The sequence below is a fragment of the Scatophagus argus genome, chromosome 17, assembly GCF_020382885.2.
Source record: "Scatophagus argus isolate fScaArg1 chromosome 17, fScaArg1.pri, whole genome shotgun sequence".
NCBI lineage: Eukaryota > Metazoa > Chordata > Actinopteri > Scatophagidae > Scatophagus > Scatophagus argus.
This window is the reverse complement of record NC_058509.1, coordinates 9,009,157-9,035,810: the sequence shown is the minus strand read 5'-3', so window position 1 is coordinate 9,035,810 and position 26,654 is coordinate 9,009,157. Positions and strand designations below refer to the sequence as shown.

General features: G+C 40.2%; 1 protein-coding gene across 1 annotated transcript in view; it reads right to left on the bottom strand.

Annotated features, from left to right (window-relative positions):
* The window catches only part of csmd3b (CUB and Sushi multiple domains 3b), a 313,752-nt gene that overhangs the window by 72,610 nt on the left and 214,488 nt on the right, over positions 1-26,654 (bottom strand). Inside the window, exons 11-20 of the mRNA XM_046418010.1 lie at positions 22,213-22,316; positions 21,044-21,156; positions 11,482-11,664; positions 10,819-11,145; positions 8,785-8,979; positions 7,387-7,525; positions 6,462-6,649; positions 6,001-6,189; positions 2,271-2,387; positions 1,624-1,839 (exon numbers count right to left, since the gene is read on the bottom strand). Of these exons, the coding sequence (XP_046273966.1) occupies positions 1,624-1,839; positions 2,271-2,387; positions 6,001-6,189; positions 6,462-6,649; positions 7,387-7,525; positions 8,785-8,979; positions 10,819-11,145; positions 11,482-11,664; positions 21,044-21,156; positions 22,213-22,316 (1,771 nt within the window). The remainder of the gene's footprint in view (positions 1-1,623; positions 1,840-2,270; positions 2,388-6,000; positions 6,190-6,461; positions 6,650-7,386; positions 7,526-8,784; positions 8,980-10,818; positions 11,146-11,481; positions 11,665-21,043; positions 21,157-22,212; positions 22,317-26,654) is intronic.

Below are 26,654 nucleotides of genomic sequence, written 5' to 3'. Positions count from 1 at the left end.
CTGTTTAAATTTCTGCCAAATATTCATTTAAAATGTCAACAGTTTTTGCCTTGTAGCCACATAAGAATACGTGAAACTGTTCACATTTAAAGCTAGAGTTTTAGAAGAAGTTGTTGCCAGGAAGCTTGGATGTACATAGTATTCTATTTTCAGTCATAGCTGCTGTCAGTTTTCACTTCACGTCAAAACCTCTCATGGCATCTTGATACATGATGATGCAGGAGTCTGCTTTTTCACTACGGCTTTTGAGGCCGTTGATCACTGCATGCTGCATGCTTTAGATCCTATTTTTTGCATTATACACACTTCCTTTTGTGAACATCATTTGTAGCTTGGAGTAGTTACACCACGTTGTATTTTCAAAGGCGGAAAGGAGCTGCAAAGGCCTGTACAAGTTAAAAAGTTTAAGTCTCTTGAAACACAGACTACAACCAGAATCACAGCCTGTTCTACTTGTTGCCACAATTGTTGAGGTACCTAAGAAACACAAATATTCTGTGGCTGCGTGTTTAATAATACTGATGACTGTTACTATTGGTGGATACTTGAGTGGGAGGCTGGAGTACAGGTATTCAGCACAGCATCATCAGTGAACATGACAACTGAATCTTAGCTTAGCCTGGTCAAACAGTTAGCTACTCACAGGTGGTTATTTAAAGACAACACTTTGCCTAATGGTATGTGGTGACTGGATCAAATACGTGCAAATGTCTGCATAAATCTGGTCACTGCGTGGGGTCACTAATCCACCTGCACAGGGAAAGACTAAACGGGCATGACGGACAACTGATTAACTTTTAGATATCAGGAATGCTCAGGTATATTCAAGGTTGTAATATAATTAATAATATTATAGACGGGTCTATAAAACAAAGCTTTGCATTTCTTAAAAATGGACGGAGAATATTCTTAAGAGTATTTTATGCCTTATACTGTTTTTTCAGTCAGTGCTCCTGTCAGTTTTGGCCCCAAAATGAAGGGAATTTTTTTCCCTCTTTTATTATCTGTTGCATTATCCATTTTAAGATCCTTTCAATCACTTTAGAGTTCTGCAAGGTCAGGCATCCACCTACATGAGTGAGCCACATCAACCTAATAACACAAGAGGGATGCTTAAGATTTTCCTTACAGAGGAATGTCGCTTTATGTTTTAAACTAAACAAGACAGTGTGGTAGTGGTTGTGGCCTCTCAGACCTTAAGACCTGTGGATTTTGCGGATGCCTTTAAAAAGCAGCTCAACACTCACCGCTTTGTTTAGCTTCCTACACTTGTATAGTGTCTGTATTTTATGGAAGTTTTTCCTGTATTTTTATTATCCTGAGGCACCCTGAGATACGGTGTGTTGTAAATGAACTTAACAATATTCTTTAGTCACTTTACTATGCGCAGTAAAGCTCAGACTGATAATTTTCCACAATACCATTTAGGAGACTGTAATTGTCGTTATTCTCGCAGAAGGGGGTCTCTGCTCTCTTCATTTTAAAGAGAAGCTATTATTTCACTGTGGAGTCTTGGATCCTCCCTCCATAAACTGATTTGGTGCTGTTCAAGTCTAAGAGAAAAATCCACTTTTGCATTGACTTGTAAGGACCTTGCTGGAGCACAATAGTCAAATAAATTACCAGAAAAAGTTATGTTGAATCCCTCATATGAAATTGAAAAGTCAGAGATGAATCGGAGCTGTGCTTTGAAGTTGCCATAGAGACCAGCATTGATGTTGCTAGGCAACTCGTTGCCGGTCAGGCGGGCCAATGGTTGCAGGAAACTTCCGTTCTCAGTCACCAAGAGGTAGTCATGTTGGTCCTCCAGATGAAAGGAATTGAACTGAAACTGGACACCTGTTAGACCCACCCACACACACACACACACACACACACACACACACGCACACACACAGATGAGTTGACACAGAGAGAAGTTTGTTTCATTCTCACTTCACTAATAGACTACTTCTTTTGCCCAACCAACAGTACAAAGCCCAAAGACTCGTCTTTTACTATCATAAATGACAAAGTAAGCAAGAAATGTTTTGACATTTTTGTTTAAAAATGACTTAAACAATTATTGAAATAGTTACCTTATCAAATAATTGACTATATCACAGTATAGTATAATAGTTGCTACCTCAGAATATTTTATAAAGCAGAAAGACCCCCTTTAAGAATCCAGTGTAACACAGGAGCTGCACTTCACTCGCGTGTGCTGCTCGCTCCTGTCTCTCACTCTGTCTCTCTCTATTAAGGAGTGTGAATTTGTGTGTGTCTCTTGCCTTTCCCGTGGCTGACTTCAACAGTCCAGGTACAGTTGAGAGATGAAGGGTAGCTGTCTGGATAGCCGGGACTAAGGATGGTTCCCCAGGGACCTCTAACATCCCCGCCACATAGAGCTGGATAGATTGAGAGAGACAGAGCGAGAGAGGGGGGGGGAGGCAGAGGGAGAGAGATGTGAGTAGACGGGAGACAGAGGCAGAGAGAAGGTTTGCATCAGGCTGCTGATTGCTAAAACAGATAATGTTTCGACCCATGGATCTTTAACACTACTTCTATAGTACACGCGCACACACACACACACACACCTATATATGCATAATCACAGATGTATGCTACGACAGATGGATAAAAAGACAGAGAAAACTTGTGGGTAGAAAGGTCTGAATGAACTGACAGCTGCTAAATTTGTGTTTTCCCGATTTATTCCTCCCACTATTGCACAGACATAAAATAATGAAATTAATAATGTAAAATGTTAATGTATTGTAAAAACAGTTTACAGCAAACTGCCAAGTTATAAATAACGTATGTCCCTGAAACTAACCACAGCCTCGCAATGATTAACTCCATATGCGACAAAAGTATTGGGTCACCTGACCATTACACCAACAAGGACTTCAATCACATTCTAAATATGCAGACAGCTTTGCTTCTGGGAAGGCTTTCCACAAGATTTTGGAGAGTTTCTGTGGGAATTTTTGTCCATTCACGCAGTACAGCATTTGTAATAAATAATTGTGCTTCTGTGTAGCAGAAGAAAATCAGTTCCACCTTCAAGATCCATGCTGCTAAACAAGAATCTTCCAAATTACAGTGACTTAACATGACTTCAAGTGTGCTCTCATTAGTGTTTGACCAAGCATGATCAAACTTAGTCATATTTTATTGGCACTTTGAAATGCATATCGGGAGTTTCATTTTGTCTGGTGTTGAATATCTGGAATTGAAAAAGTGTAACTATGTTGTTTTCAGCATCAGTAGCAAGAGTAGGTTCTGTATAAAACAACCAGCTCATTGTCAATCAAAAATATCTGCAGTGCATATGTTGAGCCAAAGGATGTGCGAAAAAGTTACTGGCTAAAATGCAAAGTTGTCTGTTATATAACAAGTGACCATCTGGACAATAAGTATGTTTGTTTTTACTGAGAAGTGTGGGAGAACTGAAACCTATTTGCATGATTTTGTTGCTGTGGGATGTATAGTCTCTGAGCTCCAAATTGTTTTGAGGCAGAAAACTGAGACATTAAGTCAAAATTAAAAAATAAATAAATAAATAATAAAATAAATACAAAATGCATGAACATTAGTTAGGCTAGTTTTCTACAACATTAATGCTGTGTAACAGCTGCATAGCGTGCGAGAACCATAAAACGCCTTTTGCTTCTGAAATATTCTTTTCTATTAACACAATTTGATTTCAAGTGATTCAAAGCAGTGCTATTCAGCGCAGTGAAGCAGTGCAAATGTATCTCAGGGAATACTTAAAACATTTTGAGCCCCTAAGTACAGCCTCAGGATGACCCTGCAAGTTGTGCTCCTGGTTCAACTGTGCACATTATTGTTATGCAGCAAGAGCCCAAGCAGAGATGCTCAGAGTTGAGACCAGGTCCTTGGAAAAACTTGGAAAAATCTGTTGCTCCTCTTATGCATACTAATGCATGCATGTGATGCAAGGTGCTTCGTTTCTGCTCGCTCCAGCTGGTTCATCTTACAGTTGGCTGACTGGCCTGTCATTTCCTCTTACAATAAGCCTATAAAATGCCATAACATTACCTCAAAAGTGCAACGGTGGCAGAGCACCTGGGAGAAGGTCAAACCTGAGAGTTCTGCTGAAGTTTCCTTGGGCAGGACAATTAACCACCTCAATGGAGGCCTTAGAACATCCAACTCTGAGAACTGCAGCCGGGGCTAGAATTTGTATAGACGCTCTGCAATGGTGACCTCTGCTAAAACGGCATGAAGCAGGCAAGTCATTGCTTGCTAGCTTCACTGTCAACCACAATGGATTTTACAATATCAGCATCCCCACAAACAAGGGTAAGGAGTGAGAATATTTACAAACTGAACAAGTACCTAGAAACAATCTGTCATGGACACACACATACAGGCTGACACAGACTCACTCATGCACAAAAACTTGCATTCACACACACATAGCACCATTAATTATTCATATTTTTCTCCTAGGAAGCTCTTAATGTTGAATGCTGAGCTATGTGAAGAGTTTGAAACACTGCATTACATCTCAGTCTCTGGCAGTCTCTCACCCGGTCTCTGTCTTCTTTCTCTCTCTCTGTCTATCTTTCTTGAATATCTCTTTCCATCTCATTCTTTTCTGCATATCTATCTATTATTCCTTGCTACTAGGTTTTTCGATCTGTTTTCTCTTTCATTTGAGTGAAACTGGGTTGAGTGATTCCACTAAAACATCAGTCTTTGGAGGCTTGACAAAGTAGTCATACTTTGATTAATTTAACAACAGTACAGTCTGGTTTATTGTCATTAAAATATGTGTTTTAAAATGTTAAATAAACCACTTTGGTCCAAATCCAGAAATCTTTTTAGAACAGACAACATTTTTATGCAGCATTTTCCTGGGCTGAGTTGATGCTTCTGGCGTCGTCTTGCTTGAAGAAATCATGTACAATCTGTCGATCATCGGGGCAGACCATCTCTTACCAACCACAGCAGCAAATAGTTCCTGTATTTGTATGTCTACATACTGTGTAAACACAGTCTAATGGCATTCAGCCCACAAATTCCAGGGAGCATACTTGATGTTTATATGCTCAAACTGTCTCCTCGGAGGAAACCACTGCCATTCTTGGGAACCGTGCAATTCAAATGTGGTTAACAAGCGAATGAGCCAACAACAAGCTGCCACAAAACTGATGCAGCAGTGCAGAATCTCTCCATCCTCCCTCCTCTCCTGCTCCCCCATCACTGGAATGAGAGAGCGAGAGAGAGAGAGGGGGAGAGCTCCCTTCCTCCCATCAGCGACTCCTGTGCCCCCCCATCCTCTCACCACCCCCTCCCCCACTCACCCCTGCTTGATTTGAGAGAGAAGAGAGAGGAGGTGACAGCCAACACAGGCTCTCGTCAACCTTACCTCAAACCTTCCTGTGTTCACAGTTCACCCAGGAGAGGAGGTGACAGGAAGCACATGGATAAAAGCACCACACACACACACAGGCACAAGGACACATATATGCGCTGACACACAGTACACATGCAGACACACACACGCACATGCACGCACACTATACATCCCCACAGATCTCTAATCTTCTCCTCAAATCATTTCCCATCAGCCACAGCAGCCTTCACTGCAAATGGCCACTGCGTACACCCAAGACTCTGTGTGTGCGTGTGTGTGTGTGTGTGTGTGTGTGTGTGTGTGTGTGTTTGTGGGATTTTGTGAGACTCAACCAGTGGTTTTGTCTCAGAACAACATGTTCTGAGACTCAGTTTGCTGTACAGGGACAGCAAGCTCCCCCGCTTCCCTTACTGAATGTATCATTTGGTGTAAAAAAGTCAAAGACTGTAAAATTATTACGATAACAGCGTGTGTAATGGCTGTCTCCCTGATTTTCTTCCACTTGCCGACAGATGATACAGAGCTGAGGATTGAGAATGGTGTTTGATTAATTCTACAACAAAATCAAGTATAACGTAGAACAAGGCACACATATAAATTGTTCATTTATATGAGAGGTTATGCGTATTTACCGTCACATGTAGGTAAAGGGTGGCTCCACCAGTGGTTCTTCTCACACACTAGTGGCTCCTCATGGCTGAGTCTGTAGCCAGAATCGCAACCAAATGAAACCGTGGACCCGATGGAGAAATCCTGTCCATACCGGATACCATTGACAGGGATACCAGGGTCCAGGCATGAGTAGCTGTCCACTGTAACGCCTGAAAAAAAATAAGAGGTCTAAATGGCATATATTCAGAGTAAGACTTGAGGTTTTCACTTCTGCTGATCTGCGTTATCTCATACTGAGGCCAGCTTATGAACCTCTGTCTGGACAGTGACCAGTGTAATACTGTGTTCTGACATTCTGCACACAAATTGTTAAATTTATGCTCTGATTTTATGTGTATAAACTACATGTGCATTATTCTGACCTGACAATACTTTCCACATTTATGTCTATGTGTGCATGCGGTTTTGATTTTTGACTTACTTTCATATAATATTTTGAAGCCAGCATTTGATCGACTGTTATCGGTGGTGAACAGCAGATAAAGAAAGTTGCTGCTGCTGAACAGGAACTGGGGAACCTGGGTACCATTAAAGGAGCCAATCAGAGGAGACAGAAGGTTTGGGCCATCATGGATCTCCAAAAAGTCATAACCCAGCTCTGTCTGGAACCTGTGAGACAATATCGATTATCAGAACAGATATTAATGTTGATAATAATTTCTAAAGTTTTGGAATAAAGGACTTCTCAATTAGAACAACACAACACTTGCAAAAGGTTCAAGTTTATGTTCTTTGAACCATAACAATAAAGTGAAACCTCGTTAATGCAACATAATACAGTGGCTGAAGAATGTTGAAGGCCAACTTTTCTTTTAAACCTGTTTAAATTGTAAAACTTTAAAGTAATGACTGTGAAAAAAATCTAACGAAAATATCACGAAAATCACATTTTCACATTTTATTTATGAATTTTTTTAGTTAACATGCAGCAGAGAGACAGGAAAAGGTTTAACAGGTCAGGTCCTTCAATCCATCTACATGTTGTTAAGCCAGTTTTGTTAAATGCACTTTGCAATGAAATAAAGTTCAACAGACAATCAAACCAATGACAAATGATTCTGCAGGATCCTCTAAAGACTTGCCTCACAGCTCAGAGAGCACATAACATAAACCAAAATATTATCCAGCCCTCCTGATCAATATGTCCAATATTAATTATACAGTCTATTAAATTTAACAGATGATTATCACATTCTTTGTGATTCACCATAAACTTCGACAAGTCTTGTAAATCTTTGCTTGTCAGAAGTAATTCATTGATTGTGAATGTAATTAAGTGATTTTGATGAATCTGCACAGTTCTGCCCATTGAGAGCTTTTATTATAAGCGGAATTATGTCACCCACCTGTCAAAGGTGATTTTGATGGAGCGTCCAGGTTCTGATTCAATCACCCACTCACAGCTGAGGGAATCTTTGTAGTAACCAGGCCACCCAGGAGACAAAATCACTCCAGTTGGGGCTGAATAGTGGCCTCCGCATGGGGCTAGAGGAGGAGGAGGAGGAGGAGGAGGAGGAGGAGGAAGGGGGGACAGAAGAGCGAAGTGAGGGAAGATAAAGGATTTTAAATTACACTTTGGATAAATAGCTATAAGCATACTGGTGACCTCATCAGCATGTGAAGGTAGGAAAACAATGAGATTTTATTTAAATTAGTTGATTTATTTCAATCTACACGAAACTCACTGTCCACACAACGCATCAAGTTCTAAATACAACACTGAAAAATATGATGAACGTGTTAGCTGTTGCCTTTTTACGAGTCAGGCAGAAACAGGGAAACATTAACATTGTTCTGGAGTTGTGTTTGTGGCCACTGGTTGAATTTACACTAAGTCCAATTTTACTTTAAATTCGATCTCGTTTAAGGTTTAACTTTGTGTCTAAGTCAGTTTGTTCTGTTCTGCACCTGCTGAAAACAAGCAAGTGGATTTTACATCCAAGCAGTTGCATTATGTATAAATACACTACAAAGGTTCTGGGAACAATATTTTACCTGGAGCACAATAAACACAGACTTTCTCTGTCTTATGGTTCTATCAGCAGTAGTTGTGTTAGAAATATCTTATCTTATCTAAGTTAATTATATCTGCTGATGGAGTCATAGCCAAAACACTAATATACCATGTCAGTTCTTTGGATCCGTCTGAGATTAACAGGTCAAATTTACATTTCTATTTTTCTGTACTTTCAAGCAAGCAGCTGATTAGACTTTGCGCTAATGCTACCTTGACATATCATTATATTTCTAAGTGGCAATATAATTACCATTTAGTGTGAAATGGATATAATAATAACATGAAATATGTGCCGTCAAAACGGACTGGTGTGATCACTAATAAGCAGGCTTCGGTTGACTTTTCGAGAGAGATTTTTCTAACATAAGATTAAGAAAATTATATCTAACACATATACACACGTCATTAACTTTACATTTGGGTTAAAGGTCATCTGCATAAATATCCTCCCACATATGGCTTTTATTCTGAAATACAATTTCAGTTGAAGTATATTTGTAAGCTAGGAGGTCTATCTGTGGCAGCAGAGTATTCAAAAGTGTATTCAAAGTATTCAAAATTCTTCGGATATTTAGGTTAACTGGCCACCTCCATATCTTTTTCACTCCAACGGGATGACAGGAAACATTTTCCATCTCCTGTTCTTTATGCCTTAGTAGAGACGATATCTTCGATGACATATTGTTCCCAAGTTAATAGTTGAATCAACAACTTAGTCAATATTTACCTTCACATTTCGGGATTGGCCCACTCCACATGACTTTTCCTCTTTCTAACTGACAGGAGATAGTCTCGGTTCCTTGGGTTTTGATAAAGCCTTCCTCGCAGACCACAGATATGGAGCTGCCAAGCTGAAAACTGTCTCCAAAGCGACGAGCGTTGATGGGAATGCCAGGGTCTGGGCACTCATTATGGCCAAATGCTGGGGTAAAAAGTTACAAGCAGACACAGACATGATGAGGAAGATATTGGAGACCAGGCGCTCACGCTGAGAGAGAGTGAGAGACATACAGAAGAAATGTTATTAAGGAGTATGAGACCTGTACTTAATGGGCACTCGCAGGTTACATTTTGCTCATCATTTTGATTAGACTTCTGAGCACCAATCATATAGACACATGGCTGCAACGTGACAACCTCGAGCGTTCAGTCCTTGCCAGGAAAATGTCTATAAATTTCTCCTGTAATCTGTCTATTCTATATCCCCGCTCAGCCTTTCTACATCTTATGCTCATTTCTCATGCTGCAGCATACTTGCACAGTGCTTGGTGTTGTATCTCTGCAATGTAACTTCTGATAAAACTCATGTTAGCGTATCTGCACGGGATATAGGCTGGTTCATCAGATCTGAAGGCCGTAACGAACAACAAGTTGAAGTGATCTGACCAGATCGGGTGATTGAAGTATTTAAAAATGACAAATGCAGTGACATGCAGAACAGAACTGAATAGTGTGAACTGAAATCAGACTGTAAAGAAACGTGTGAACACTTTCACTTTGGGAAATGTGTCTGTTTGCCATCAAACCAGCATTCAGATGGGAAGATCAATATCAGTTTCCATTTTTGCTCGTCTGGTATAGAGACGTGTTTAGCCTAAATTAGCTCAAAGACTGCAAGCAGGGGCAAACAGCTCTCCGCCATCAAAAATGAATAAATTCCAACAAATCTAAATTTATTTTATTTGCTGTACATGTTGCATCCCAGGCTTCAATACATCTAAGACTTAACTGGGTTTTGATCAATTACAAAAGCTTGCACTGCTGACAACTTTACAATGAGGACAGAACTTCAGAGGTGTTAACTATTCCTAAAACACTTTTGGTTTTTTATTTTGACATGGGTTAAACGGATGAGGTATGATGTTTTAAAAAAGGTAACAGGTAAAAGGGAGTTTTTGGAAAGTGCGTTGTTGACAGAAATAGGTTTCCGCTTGCCTCTGGTGTGCTAAACAGGGCTAAACACATCCTGGACCCTTTTCTGTATTGGACGCATCAAGATTAAAATGGTATCAATCTTCTCATCTGACTCTGGGTATGACAACAAACAAGCCAAAAAGGTTCCCTGAAAGTGTTCTGTGAATACTTTCCATGCCTGATTTTTGTCTTTGTTCTCCAACCCACACCTCTATTCTTAGCTGCTGCACTGGCCATATGACCCCTCTTGGATCAATGAGCTTTTGTCTTTTCCAGAACAACTCTCTGTGTTGTTGAATCCTCCGGTCCGATCTGACTTTCAGCAAATTAAAAAAGCTTCGATCTAAAATGAAGCAACCAAACATTCAGTATTTCAGGGGAACAAAAAAAAAAAAGCGCCTGCTGTTTTTGTTTAAGCGATCGTTGTGATGAAAATGAAAGAGAATACGGCTGCATTGAGGCCACAGAATGTTTTCAAAAGCAGATGATATAATGTTTCAGAACGAAAACGTGTCACATCTAATTCAGTCGCTACAGGTCTTGGCTGAAAGTCATGCATAAAATTTGTATACAGTCGTATTAGAAGTGCTGTTTTATAGCTTCACAACAGCACGCCGACAACGCCTCAGCCACAATCTCTGAAAATGAATATGACCCTAAATGAGCTTTTTTGCCTGCCATAACCATGTATGAAACTCATGTTTTCAAATCAGATTTTGGTCTTTTGTAGTACTTCATCAATATACTACTACCTCCCCCTGTTTTACAGCACAGACAATAAAGTTGGTTATTTCCCTGTATTTAAATTGCAAACTGGAACAGGGTGAAATAGAAAGCTATGACATACTACTGTATGTGATATTAAATCCTCGTCCTGACATGGAGTGATCCGCCTGAAACTCCAGCCTCAGTGTGTTGGTATTGGACGTCAGATGGGAAGGACTTTCGGCTCCAGAGAACCTCCCGATGATGAGGGCATCATTTGTCTCACCATCTTTCACTGTTAGGGAATCATAGGGCGCCTCAAGGTCAAAATCATTAAATGCCAAGTGGATTCTGGAGCCTGGATCTGACTGGATGAGCCAGACACAGTTCATGTTGTTCCCGTAGCCTTCAGGATAATCCGGGGAGAGGACGGTTCCTGAGGGAGCTGTGAAGTTGGACATGCAGGGGACTGAGAGATGAAGAGATGTACATGAACGCAGACAGAGACAGATAGACAGGTGGACAAACAAAAACAGACAGACGGATGGATGAAGAGACAGAGAGTGGGGGGGTTTAGGAAGGGAAAGTGAGGGGAGGGACAGAGATGCAGAGAAAGAAATGTTCTGTTAAATATTCATTGCCACAGCATCATCGGTCATCATCTGCTCCAGGCCATAATAAACTCTGTATTGTCACCATGGTGACAGGTCAGACTGTTATCAACATCACAGCAGAGCACATGCACTTTATTTCCCCATCTGCTGCCACATCCCTGGAACACCTACAAGATAACTTGAATACTTACAAATGCATATAGGGATGTTTGCTGACCACTGATTGTTGTCTTGGCAGGAAATTGTTTTCTCTCCAATCAGCTCGAAGCCAAACTGGCACTCAAACCTCAAGATTCCTCCGTTTGAGAAGCTGTCCCCTTCTCTTATTCCATAGAGAGGAGTTCCAGGGTCACCACAACTCTCTTTGTCTATTTCTGTAGAAGACACAAGTTCAGAAGGACAGTTAACATCTGACATCTGAGTGTTATTCGTCTGTGCCATAGACTTCTACGGATGTCCAATAAATAAAATAAAGCCAGTTGGTGAACTGAGTGACACGTTTCTTCATTAACATGAACATTTAGTTTGAGTCAGGTGTGTCAAATCTTTATTATCACAGCAGAAAACAGCACACAACAAAATCTACTTCTTACTCCTAAAAACTACAGTGCTCAACTGGTTTCAGAAATGTCATTTTTAAAAAAATAAAAGTACTGAGCATGAATGTATTCTAACCTTAAAGAATATTAGTGGCCTTATTCTTTGACCTGACCTAATGGGCTACATCATTCAGTTCTTAGATAGCCACTGCACAGAAATAACCTCTGACATGGTGTAAGTGGTAGGCATAATGACGTAAATTGCATAAAATAAAAATCAGATTCTTTTAAAACACTGTGGTGGCTATTAAACAAGGTAATTTATGATGATTAAAGAGAAAAAAAAAATCCCGCTGATTGTAAATTACCTCATGATGCCAGCCTGAAGAGCCATATTTAGTTCTTTTTATTCAAAACTCATTGTCAAGTATTTAAATTTGGGTTCAAAGTGGATGTAAGGTGAAGGAAAGCAGCCACACGGATTGCTTTTATTATACTTGTTTTGGTTGGCATCTTTCCTATGTCATTTTTGGCTGAAAATACTGCTTGAACCTGTAGCTTTTTTTTTCCCCTTCAGACTTGTCAGTGAATATATCTGGCAGCTAGCTAATTCAGTGTCTGGAGTGTAGCTTTAACAATATCTATGGTTACCAAGAAGTCATCACCCTCAAATACCCAGTAGTCATCCTTCCCTGCTGCGAACCAGTATGTCACGCTACAACAGCTCATCATCCATTGAGAATGAAAACATACTGCCAGCTGGAAGAGAGTCTTGCCGGAAAATGATTGGCTCTGGGTTTGCTGCATCAGGTGATTTTCCTGAATGCTTCAACTTCTTCATTTTCCTAACCTGTAGCAAGTTTGCATCAATCTCTTTCTGTATGACTCTTTCCTGAGCATCCGTGACACATCTTTTCCCCTCACATTCAATCTGACCATTAGGTAAGACATATTCTTCTTTGATTCTTTGGAAAAAAACGTGCCATTCTGTCACCATAATTCTCTTGAAAATTTTGCGTATGGTAATTCTGGAAATATACCCTCTATTTCCCCAGTGCTCCTCTCCTTCATTCCCCTGCACTGCTCTCCTGTTTTCAGTATTATTTACAGGACTGGCCCATGGCAGGAAGCAAAGGTGTGTGCTGTGTGAGTGTGTGTGCTGTGTGAGTATAAGTTTCACTGTGAGTGTATATGAGTGTGTGTGTGTGTGTGTGTGTGTGCTTGTGCGTGTGCCTGAGTGCGTCTTTGTGATGTATTGCATTAATTTCCATCATGACATCGTCTTTATGAGACCCACAGACTCAACCAATCACAACTTGCCTGACACACACCCCTGTGCCTGTACACACACACACACCCATACACACACACACCTACCAGAAGAATAGAGAACAAATTGCTTTGGAGAGAAAACAGGCACACTGTCGGAACATTCCCATACTACTACTCGCACGTGCACATGCATGCTACACACACACACACACACACACACACACACACACACACACACACACACACACACACACACACAAACAGAGGCACACAATCACACAATTGCAGTCAGTCTCTCCCTTTGCATCACATACAAGGATACACACATTTCTGTCTATCTCTCTCTCTCTCACACACACATACACAAACACACACACATGCGAATAATCCTATTGTGTTTGTAACAACAAGGCTGACAGATTCACAAAAGGGATTAGGCTCCTTAAAGTGTATTTCTGTGTGTGTGTGTGTGTGTGTTTGCATGGACATGTGTGCACAACTTCAACATTATGTTTGTGATTGCAAATCGAGCCTCATCCCATTCTGTTCCCTAATGCTCCATCATGCTCACACCATATTGTCCATGGGAATACATATAGACGCACACAAACACACACACACAGAGTGTAAATGCACTACCTTTAAAGATCTGAGAGAGTAAGGGTAATAGATTTTGGGGGGATAATGAGATTCGAGGGGAAAAAAAAGCTTATTGGCTGTTTCTCTTTTGTGACCATTGTGAAATTGATTTCACGGCTAAGTTGCTAATAGTAATCAACTGCGGGATGTATAGTTGCAGTGTTGTATGCATAGTACGATGTTTGTCATGTGCTATGAACTGTCTCTTGTTCTGGCTGTTGCTGTGCTTCATTTTCAGTATATGTATCCTTTACTAGGTTTGCCAAATGCAAGATGCATTAAAAACATTAAACCATGTAAAATGATAATCCAAGGTATATATTAGCCACAGAAGAAAAGGACTTCAGAGGACAGCCTCGTGTACACTCCAGCAGGTTTGCAATGTGAGACGAAATTAGAAAGATCTAATTAGCTTGTGCTTGTCTGAATTTGTGACCTGAAGGGAGAGGCTCAAATTGACTTGTTCACACAGTAGACATCAGTGAGGCCGGCCTTTTGAATGAAAATGATCTCATTTATTACACTCACAATGCTGACATTTTTTCCTGCCTCTCTCAGGTTCCAAACCAGGCCACTGAGGGGCTGCTGAGGATTGATATGATCTGAGATATATAAGAAAGACATCAATTTTCTGGTCTCATTAAAGCACACAATCCCTTTCGGCTCTTGTTACATAAAGTGCACAAGATGTTTTTTTTTGTACGTGATGATGTAACTCCCATGTACCTGTAACTCTGTAAATTGGACTTCAGGATCACAGATAATAATTGGGCTGTTTTCTTTGATCTGGACACATCACAGGGCAGAAGTAAATCACTCAAGTTTGCTGTAAAAATGCCTCAACTACAGGCCCAAACTCCTGTCTCATGACCCTCTAATAGGCTTGTGATTCCAACATTATCAGTGAATTTCAGGATGTGCCTGTCCTCAGTAAGATTCCTGCAATCTATGTACAGAAAGGACAGGTGAGAGAACAGGACACCCACATCTCAGAGGCAATTTTGTAATTTGTGTTCCTCCAAGATGTTGATGTTCTCCCCATCTGAGAACAGCGTGTGAGAAAATCTGAATAAATAACCAAACAAATGTTAAATCAGTTAACACACTGTTGCCTTCGTACACCGTATTATACCAAAACAAGGGATGGAGCCAATCAAAGCGTGCCAAGACAAAACTTAAGAAAGGTTAAAGCAGCATTTTCCAAATGCCTCATCTGCTTATAGTGAAAACAAAAAGTCTAATGAGCTCTAAACCATCTGGAGCTGCTTCTTGATGAGCCTTTCCAATGACTAATGAGGGCCAAAACGGCACCTCGTATGTTCTGAGTAAGTACAGCATTGCTTAGTCAATCCCTGTCCATTTATTCTGTTTTGGTATTTAGGGCACCACATTGTTAGGGATGTTTGCAATGACTATCGGTCAAATTAGGAATCGGGACAGGTCTTCAAATAGTCACTGTGCTCGCTCCATTAGTCAGGGCCATACATGATTTGAAATGTATGGAATATATTCCTGAGCCCTAATGAGAGAAACAACCCCATCTTTTAAAATGAGTTTTTACTGAACGGACTACAGGTAGAGTATTTCAATATGAGGAACGCTGACAAGAGGACCGAACATTACACGAATCAATAATTCATGACTATAAAATGAAATGCTGTTTACAATTCTGTAATTAATTAAGCCCTGCCCTTCACAGGTTACCTCTGAAGCACACATGTATGCACACACACACATACATACACACACACATTCACTCACTCACTCACACGCACACAAAAGAAGAAAGAAAAAGGAGTCCCTCTTTGGCTCACTACCCCAATGCTAAGGTTATTGACTGTAAAATTGAACCACATTTCTGGTTATGTTGTGAATGAATATTTCATGATTTCATATTTCATGGTTTTTCAGCTGCTCTGAATGAGATGCTATTTTGCGCTGTGTGATTAAGAAGGAACTACTCAGTACCTGGAACACAGTGACTGCAATCAGACTGAGATCCTCTGAGACCCAGCACAAATGTAATGGGTGCAAGAAATATTGACAATAATGCTGGTCCGAGCGGGCGGTCAGCGATATTATCGCAGGATGAAATTTCATAAATGAAAATATGAGAGGCTGCTGTTTTAAGCTTGTAAATGTTTGTCCTCCACAGAAGTATTCAAGTATGATACCAAATAAAGTTCCTCCTTCACTTACTTCCTGTCTTAATCTGTCCATGTAGATCATTGAGTTGTGTTGTAATCACACAAAGTCACATAGTAGTACACAAGTGAAGGGAATCATGAAGAAAAACACACACACACACACACACACACACACACACGCTGCGGTCTGTATGCCCTGTTCAGCACACACGCACACATGCTACGAACCCGTCGAACCAGGGGTCAACTGTGCTATAAAAATCCACCTTGACATCTTTCCCTCCTATAAAATACATCACATATTAAAAACCATAAAAAGCAGATGAAAATTCTAAAATAAAATCTCAAAAGTAAGAGCTGACATTATGACTTGATGATAAAGAGAAAAAAAAAAAAAAAAAAATAGCAGCCCAAACAGGGATGACACAGAAATGTTAAAATCCAGGAATTTCAGTATTTTTATTTCTCTTACTCCTGAAAGTGGCCATAATATCATGCGTTTGGTGTTTAAGCCTGAGCTGCTGAGTAATAGCAGTTGAGCCTTTCACAAGCTATGTGATAAACTTAAGTCTAGCATGTGGCGCATACTAGACAAAGGCATTTGTCATGAGATTAACATATGTTAACCATCTAGCCCTCTTTTACAACTGACTGTGAAGCAGGCACTTGGCATTTATGATGCTGCACTTTGTAGTCTCCCAGCACAATGTTACATAACACAGGATGATGGGATAATGCTAGAATGATGTACTTAAAAAAAAAAAAGAAAGCCCGAGCTCAGGGGAATGACTCATCACCGGAAACAAATTCTCAACAACACATTCACGTGTTTCAAAGAAAACAGACGAGAGGCGAGGCATCCATTATTCTATCATTTAAAGCCAACACAATGGAAAAAAAGTCCTCAAAAATACTTAAATGTCTTGCAGGCAGATTTGTATCAAGGAATCATTTATTTGTCATTTTATAACACATCGAGTAGAGAATCTAAAATCAAAAACGAATACAGTTGAAACAATACCAAGTTATTTGCACCGATCAGCTGTAACCTTAACACCAATGACAGGTGAAATAATTAATCATATGTTTACAGTGCAATGTTCTGCAGGAGGAACCTTGGGTTCTGGCAATCATGTGGATGTTCTTTGACAAACATCACCCACCTAAACAGATACACATGGCAATGGCTCTTCCTGTCGGCAATTAATTAAAAAAATAGACATATAATGCCTGTTAACTTGATTACATCATACACTGTACTATTATAGACACTACAAATTATAATGGTGATGACAGTCTATTTTACAAAGCACTTGGTTTAACTTAAATGTAATATAGGAAAGGCATCAATTACCTCAGTTCTGACCAGTTCTGACCGGTCTGACAGGCCCCTCGTTACTAAAACCTCATTTCTGGCATCACAAAAGACACAACAGGCACGACTGTCCACATGACAGTCCAATCTGATGTCCAGGTGCCACATCTCAATGAGCAGCAGGTGAGTGAGGACAAATGAGCACCTGTGCCCGTTTCAATTGGCAGGAATCAGTTGCTACTCCTAAGTGGAGCATAAGGTTTACTCTGTGTGGAGTGCCGAATCCTGAATCCATCCAATTGGCAGCTGCTGAATCTGATTTATTATTAACATCTCGTGCTATGGTGGCTCTTAAAATCTTAAAAGTAGGATGAACTGAACCACTACAGACCCTCTTGAGGTTTTACAATTTGAACAGGCTTTGCAAACAAATCTCTGATTACAAAGAAAAGCAGGAGAAAAGGAGCTGACACAGGTGCAGCTTGCATATCCCTGCCGTTATGCTACTAGCTGCACACCAAAACCCCTTTCTGACTGAGAATGACTAGTAAACGTACACTGGGACTAATAATACGTTATTTTGTGAGATGGCCTTTATTCAAACAAGTCTATATGAAAGCTGTACAGGGCTGTCTGCATGTATTCCAAGATGAAAGCTCAGTGCACAAATATTTTAAACATAAATGGTTCCTTGGAAATAACCTGAGATGTCCATTGTAGTCTTACTGAGTAACTTACTGTGGCAGTTTCTATTTTCAAACCAACCAACTGCCAAGTCAGGTATCATTCTGTAAATACCCAACATGCATCCATGCCTTAACACACACAATATCTTTTTTTCATTTCATAGAAAATAAAAATAAATCAGGCGCCATTTTATTGTTTTCAATAAAGCAAATTTAAGGCGAATATTAAGCTTTGAAAGCGCTTGAACTGTAGGTGTAGTATAACCCAACTCCACAATCACACACACATTCACAGATATATTATGCTCTGAAATCTCAATGACACCTCGTTATAGGTGTGTAGACAGATATATTAGCTTATGATCAATTCATTTATGCATAGAGTAGACAGAAACTCACTGAAACTTTAATGTAAATGATGTCAATAATGTTGCAGTGCTCCCTTAAATCCATAGCTGTGACATGCTGCGATTCAGAGCAGACTGAAGGATTGCTGTCTGGATCACCGTGCCTGTGTGTGTGTGTGTGAGTGTGTGTGTGTGTGTGTGTGTGTGTGTGTATGATTTGTATGCCTAGCAACAGGCAATGGAGTCAAAGTGTTGCAAGGTTGGAGACCTTGGTTTTAATAATAGATGAATGGTGACAAGAAAAAGAGAGGGATTGGGAGAGAGAGGCTGTTAGACAGATAGAAACAGAAAAAAGTGAAACAGAGAAACAGGACTGGTCAGCTAAAAAGACAACACGAGAGAAGAGGGCTGGTTCTGACACAGGAAATGGATCAGAGAGAGAGACAAAAAAACAAGCAACACTGCATTAGACACCAACCGACAGTGAAAATGTTGTGATTTTCAAAAGAAGGAGAGAAAGAGAGAACGTGGGGACAGAGAGAGAGAGAGATGGCTAATGAGGAAAAATGAGACAGATGGAGAGACAGACAGAGAGAGGAGTGAAGAGAAGGAGAGGGAGAATGTGTGGACCGAAAGAAGTGAGTGACTTGTTGGTAGAGCTTCGTTGGCTCACTGATGGAGGACCTGTCTAACACACACACACACACACATGCACACTCACATATTGTGTATTGCATCAGTGACTTTGCAGCAGGGCTACAGTTACTGATAATGTTTTTATTTCATAGCCAAAGTCTACAGGATGTGGCTTTAGGAATACACACACATATACATACACACACACACTCTCTTTTTCTTCTTCTTCCTCAAAACCACACATACATCTCACGCAGCCACCCAGTAATACCACAGGCGCCCACCTTTATAGTAAATCTTGTGGGTGATGGAGCCAGCACTCTCAGACAAACACATTTATCTCACATTGAGTATTGGTGCAACCTTTCAGGGTATTTGGGTTTGAGTGACAAAGCTGAATTTAAGGACATATACACACACACATCCAGGTGGATGTTTTCTACTGGATCTTTGCCACTAAAAGAAGTGACATCATGGCTCTGGGATTTTATAGGATAGTAGAACACAGACGATACTGCGCTTGTTATTTAAAAACATATATAAACATATTAGGTAAACCAAATAAGATCCTTAAATGTGATTATATAAGATTCTGGACAGCATTTATGTGCTTTTACAGCTAAAAAGTAACCTTGCCAATGCTCTTATTAGCAGCAAAAACATCTTTAGCATTTCTGCACTCATGTGTTGTGTTACTCATCAGTCGACACGTAGTTATACACTAATTATATCCGTGACAAGCTAATATTGGCTGAAAATATCATTGGGACAATCCAGTGAACTCCTACACACTACTTTCTGGCAACTCATTACGCCTCTAGGATAAACATAGTATGAATGTATTCTCCATTGTTAAAAGTATATAAAAAATACAGACTGCAGTGAATATGGACAGACAAATCCCTCCGTATAAAAAGCATCATGCTCGCACAATGGAGTATTATTATAAGCATGAATGCACTTAAATGGTGGTTCTCTCCATTAATTTTTCCATTGATCTCTCAGGAGAAATTACTTTGTAGAAATGAACGAGGACGTGCAGCTATTGTGCGGCCCCTTAGCAGATGCCCTTTACGATTTCGAGTTGTGGGAATTTTTAAATATGCAGTTCTTCATCTAATCATGTGCTTTAAACTAACTCACAGAGCAGATTATTGCTCATACAAATACTGCAAAATAAATCACTCTTGAAGACTATATTGTAACTGTTGTGGTGTTTAATTCCTTTCTATCTGAATAACGTTATATACTAGAAGATTAAAATATACATTAAATGCTGCAGAATTTAAAAATATGCAGCAGTAAAAACATTAAATTTGACCGTCTGGTCTTTTAATCACCATTTAGACACCGTACAGTTTGAAATTCACCATGAAACTCAGGGACTAAAAAGGGCAAAGATGTGTCAAAACAATGTGTCATTGCTCCACCACCTTTGGAGCTCACTGCATTTCAGAACTCAGCACTGAGACCTCATTATGACAATAAATCCACAGATGATGACACCCAAATGAGGCACATAAAGTTCATTTCTGCAGCAAAGTATACCTCTCTGTGTTTCATGGACTGTAATCAAACTCACACTACATCTATCAAATAGAAAGAAAATAGAAATAGAAAACTTGGGAAAGGTTCATAGAACTCACAATGTCATGGTCATGTTGAGCTACCAAGACAAGTAATGTGACCTGGTAGGAATTATGAGGGGGCCTTAGACATGGTTAGGAACAGCTGTGGCTCAGCTCTGGGTTGTCCAGTAATTGCAAGGTTGGAGGTCTACATGTCGAAGCGTCCCTGAGTAAGGCAGCGAACCCTAAATTGCTCATGATGGCTGTTCCATTGGCATGAGGGAGTTCGTGTGAATGCTTATTGCACCATACATGCAGGTAGTAAGTTGCATGTTATCCTCTGCCATGTCAGAATCCCTAAATGCATTCGACTGAACAAGGGTGTGTCTTACTCCTTATGAATTCAGCTGTTCATTTGTAAGCATAACGCCGTGTTATTCCGTCTTTAAAGAGTCACATTAAGTCAGTTCTCTCAGTTACAGAGGACACCCTGTTAAACACTGGAGTGCAACACATGGAGGAGGTTCCTCATTTTTCAAGAGGCATTTTACTGAAAACTTGGGCACTTTTCTTAATATTGTTCACACACATGCTCATTTCTTACCTTTGTAGTTGATCTTAAATCCTATGGATCCAACGCTCTCATCTGACTGTAGATGAAGCCACATCTGGTGGGTCATGCTGACTATCAGGTCAGGAACAAAGCTACCTGACAGGCTGGGGCAGAAAATACATTACTGTTCAATCACTGTTACCATAATAACCATAATAAAAAAAGTACAATTTCCATCCCTGCAATCATAGCCAGAATCGAAGCCTGAATTGCTGCTTTGAGTCTGAACAAATTGCTGGAGCATACTGGGCTGGGGCTGATTGCTTTGATTTGGTTTGCTTTGGTTTTGCAGAATTCTCCTGCAGGAAAGCAAATGGCTCAGAGTATATTCACACTGTCCAGACTGTCAGCGGCTTTTAGGCATGAAAGTTAACAGTGACCAACTCCAAAGTGTATTGAAATCATCCAATTTGTAAAGTCTCTGCATCTGTTATCCTTTTGGGCAAAGCAGACCATTTTCAAAATTCAAGAACAGTTCATCTTTTTGAATGGAGCAGACATAACGCAGACTGCTGTTTTACGGTCTCACTAACTGCGAAAAAGAAGACTTTAAGAAGATTTTAAGCAAGCTGGCAACTGAAAGCTGTGTAAAAACCAGAACGAAAATGGCAAAAGTACAAGAAGACGATTTAGGAGCACTCTGACCATTTAGACTTTATGGGAACACTGTTTGACTGACAATAGCGCTGTTGCTGACGAGGTCGGTTGGTCATTATGGAAACACAACGTGCGTCGCACAATCTGCTTGATGAAGTCACTGAAAAAAAATGCAGTACATTTTCCTCGAACTTATTATGTTCATCTTTAAGGAGTGTATCTCACAACATTACCAAGATGAAACTGTTTTGCTGCCTGGTGCGACAGCAGACCTTGCTCTGTTTGTATCCCATCATCATAATTAGGAGTTAAACATATCCATTTCACTTATTTGCCTCTGAAAACTTACAAACCTTACAAACAGCTACTGTACTCTTCTCTGTGACAACCACCACCTCTGTTGGTGGAGATATGATACATATATTTATAAAGCCACAAGTTTTTTTCAGAGGGTTTTACTTGTCTACATTTGACATGCTGTATACTGAGATGCTTGATCTGGAATAGAAAACTCTTTCACAGGAAATAAATGGAAATAAGTAAGAGGACAGTGTAATACTTACACTTGTAGAATAGTAGTAGGATCTCCCACCTCCCCTCCATCTCCTATAGTCAGCGTATCGTAGGCTATCTCCAGGTCAAACTCTTCAAAGTTGATCTGGATTACCTAAAGAGCACAGACAAAAGCGCAGACATGTTTCAATCCACTTCCAAACAATCCAACCAATCTACTTAAATTAAAGTTTAGAAAAGGCAGGATGAAATCAAAAGCTGCAACAAGCAAAAGAAGTAGAAGAACAGATCCTGAAAACAAACATTAGGAAATTCAGAGCTCTACAAGAATGTTTACAGATTGCAGTTTAAGAAAAATGAATTTAGAGGATGTAGAACTGTGCTATGATATCTAAAAAAAACAAAAAACTTCTTCTTGTAAAATTCAGTAACCATTTTTTTATTGATCTCACAGTAATATGACTTCACTCTCCAACATTTACAGATTTATTCTCTTAATATTCCAACCTTTGCCTCAAAAAATTAAATGAGTGAGTTGGGATCAGACATTTTGAGAAGGACTTGGAGCCATGTCTCTAACACACAGCACAGTGCCAGAGCAGAGAGTAAGGCCTGGGCCTTGAACTCACAACATCATGGTCATGTTGAGCTACCAAGAGAAGTGCTGTTATGAGGGGGCCTCAGGTTACCTGGTGTATGAAAGTGTGTGTGAATGGGTGAATGCTGGCTTATGTTAAAGTGCTTAAAGTGGTCAGCCAGCCTAGAGCAGCAGAGCAGCCCCATCCCTAATTAATACTATAAGTTATAATTATTCATTATTGTGATTATTAATATTATGAAGTTTAGCCTGACCCATTTTCTTCACAAAAACTCTGAAATATAAAGGATAAATAGGCCGAGGTAAATGCACTGATACCTGTTATAGATTTACAGAAAAAATGAACTAAAATACTGAAAATTGGAAAGAAATGGCCAAAATCTTTAATTAGAAATGATACGTTAAAATAAAACTTTATTAGTCCCCCTTATAATAACATCTCAATTCTGATACATCAATGTAATATAATGTCATAATAGCGTCATTACTATAACCATAACATTGACCCCAATGATAACCAGCATGTGCTCCACAGCTGTTTAGATTTCCACCTACAAACATATCAAAATCATCAGTGTACGATACAATGTGGTTTGATTTGATCCAGTGCAGCAAGAAGAACCAGGAAGAAATGGGGAACACCTCCTGAGCTGCACTCAAAGCTGGAAGGATCAGTGCGCAGCTCAAAACTCTGATCAGGAATTATTAAACCAACACTTTCTGTTTCATCTCAGACCAGAGAGAAACACATTTGGCTGAGGAGAAGAGAGAAAAGGAGAGCGGGGACGGAAAGAAAGAATGAGTCTGACAGAGAGGGGAGATAAAGTGAAGGGAGAAGATGGAGGCAGAAGAAAGAAGGAAGAGAGGATGAGGAGGAGGCTACAGAGAGCAAAGAGGGTCATAATGAGCACATCTTTGATGCCAGCAATGTACAGTGTTAGAATATTTCAAACTAGAATTCTGACTTGACCCTCACGGGGAGACCAAACCCTCACTCTGCTTATCCGTTCTCCTCTCCCTCTTTTCCTGTGAAGAATTTTCCGATTTCCAGATTCAATATTCTGCTGCAGGAGCATTGAATCAATCAAAATTATTCAAAGGTTTGACTCTGAGTCTGAATTTTCAGCACGCTGGTGTGTTCACAGTGAGCATTTTTACTGTACATGCATGTTCACATCTTCCTCCTTTTGTGCATCTGCTTCTGCAGCCTGCATTCAAACGTTTGGCTTGAGTCAGACATTAAACACGGAGTTCTTTCTTCACACACAACTACAACCTGAAAACCTGGGGACATAATACCACTCGTGCACATGTTGAAAGATAAACGGCTTATCCTCATTTTGACCTTAACCAGTCAGTCTGCGAAGAAAGAGAGAACAAATGAAAAACTGAGCACACAAAACGGTGGCCATGTGCCTTTCCTCTCACCCACTGTTTAACTGCTTATCTGTTGGCAGTGTCGCCTGATTTACTCTTGTTCATGGGATTAATTCTTTGTTTCCTTCACACCGAAAAAGCTCAGTCAGTTCTTGATTTTGACTGGGGCAACAGAAGCAGACTTTTTTTGTACGACATCACAAAAGACAACTGATGCAGACATACCAAAACAAAATCAAGCGAGCACAATGCTGACTCAGTCTTATCGGCATGTAAGGCAGGAGATTGGATAAAAGCGTCACCTGCTTGCTAAACAATCTCTGGCAAGCACACATGCACACAAAGACGCGGCAGCAGCCAAACACATATAGCCAGTCATACACACACACACACACACACACACAATGACAGGCACAGCTTTGTGGAGATTAATGTGTCTATTTCTGTGATTACATAGTCACCATTTAAACACTTATCACAATATTCCTAGAGGCCCAAAGCCAGATTTCAATACAACATCAGGTCTGACAATAATAAATAATGCAGGTATACTGTATGTGCAGAATGTTTTTCCATGTTTTAGACACAGGCAAGATCCCGCATGGAAAGCGTCAGTCACTATAATCATCAGACTGAAAGCCGCATGTTAAATTCTTTCTCATGTTGCAGCTACAACTGCAGGAAGTGATACAAATGTGCACAAGGTTATCTTATAAAGCATGACTGATGCTGTGACTGTGCTGGTCCGGATGGGGATTTAGCTGTACAGGTGAGTTTATCTACCGATTCTCATGAACTCACAACAGCATGCTGCTGTCCCTCAACCTAAGTTTAAGTTTCAAACAGACAATATGTTTAAAATGACCAGGTTAATGTGAATTTGAAAAGATTCATGATATTTTACCTGCTAAATGACAAATACCTGTGGATTTGGAAATGCTTCATGACAGTGTTTTTGCTACTTTTTTTCAATCTTATAGCAGCCTTGCATTTCCTGAAATATTCCTTAACATTCATAGTTAAAGACTGTCCTGCTAGAGCTGCCAATCATCTGCCTATCTGAAAAGAGAACACTTTCCCAGATGCCGATTGCTATTATTTGACTTACATCTGAACATGCACTGTATTTTCTCAACAGTGTTTCCTTTGCCACAGAGGTGAAAAACGAACTCTGGCCTGTATAAAAAGCCTTGACAGAACACAGCGAGAGAAATGAAGGCAGTGACAAATTCAAACAAATGTGCTGAATAAATAAAATCAAAGAGGGGCAGTTGATATATAACATCAACTGCAAGAAATAATGACTGTGGTTTAGTTAGGTGGCTATATAATGGAGACCACGAGACTGTCTTCGGTGTTGTGGTGGAGACAGACCAGACAAACGGATCTGTCTGAATCTGCATATATATCCTTTACAGAACACCCGAATGCCACGTCAGCACTGTTCACACAGCATTAAGCACATCTTGAAAATAACTGCATTATTCTGTCCCTCTGTGTGTGTGTCTATGAATGCGTACGCTGCAGTGAGGTCAACTTAGAACGTACCCTCGTTACTGACAGTGTGGGAGTTAGTGTTTATGTGTACGTTCTGCATCTCTTTCAGTGTAGTGAGTGCGAGTGCGACAGATGAATTACTGAATACTTTGCATATTTCTCCTCTCCTCTAACTCTTCTAATAAGTTGGTGTTCATGAAAACATCCATCTCTCTCTCTCTCACTTTCTCTTTTGCTCTCTATCATCTATCCTGCCTCTCTCTATCTTTCCCTCTCTCTTGCTGTCACCTTTTCTCTCTGTCTCTTTCTAATTGGCTGCTGCATCCTTCTTTCCATCCATCTATGGCTTCTAGCCAATGAGGCGACAGAATTGGATTTCTGCTTGATAAAGCACTTCCTTCAGTTGTTGTGGAGACAACGAGATGGGGGAGGCTCCTCCCTACCCATACCATAATAAGATCTAGGGATACCTTGAAGACACAGTTAGTGAAGGGATATCTGAAACACCTGGCGAGCCACACAGTCATTGATGTAAGGGGAGCGCAGACAGGGGCGGGGAATAATAGATTGTCTGTGACCGCATTACAGTAAACCCTCTGCCATCCGCTCCCCTTGAACACCGTTCCACATAGACTGCATAAATTGTGCCATTGTGAGAAGAGCCCGGGTTTCACTGATGAAGACTGATGACCAGAGCCCTTTGCAGCTTAGTGTTTTTCCCCTTACTTCTGTTTCATTGAACTGAATCCACCAGGCGCCTCCTTTCTAGACACAAACTCTGAACAGGAAGCTGTGGTAAAGGCTACGCATGGCTTTTACAGTTGCTATGCAACTACTACACTGAGAAATGCATTTGAATCACAGTGCTCGTTTGCTAAATGTTTAACATTTCTGAACCTAAGCCCTAAAAAAGTGCTATGCTGTTCATGCTGTCAAGATGATGCAAAAGCATGGCATTTTCATGACTAACGGCGAGCAAAAGACGCCAGTGCAACTTGTTTTTTTGTCTTTCTGCCTCAC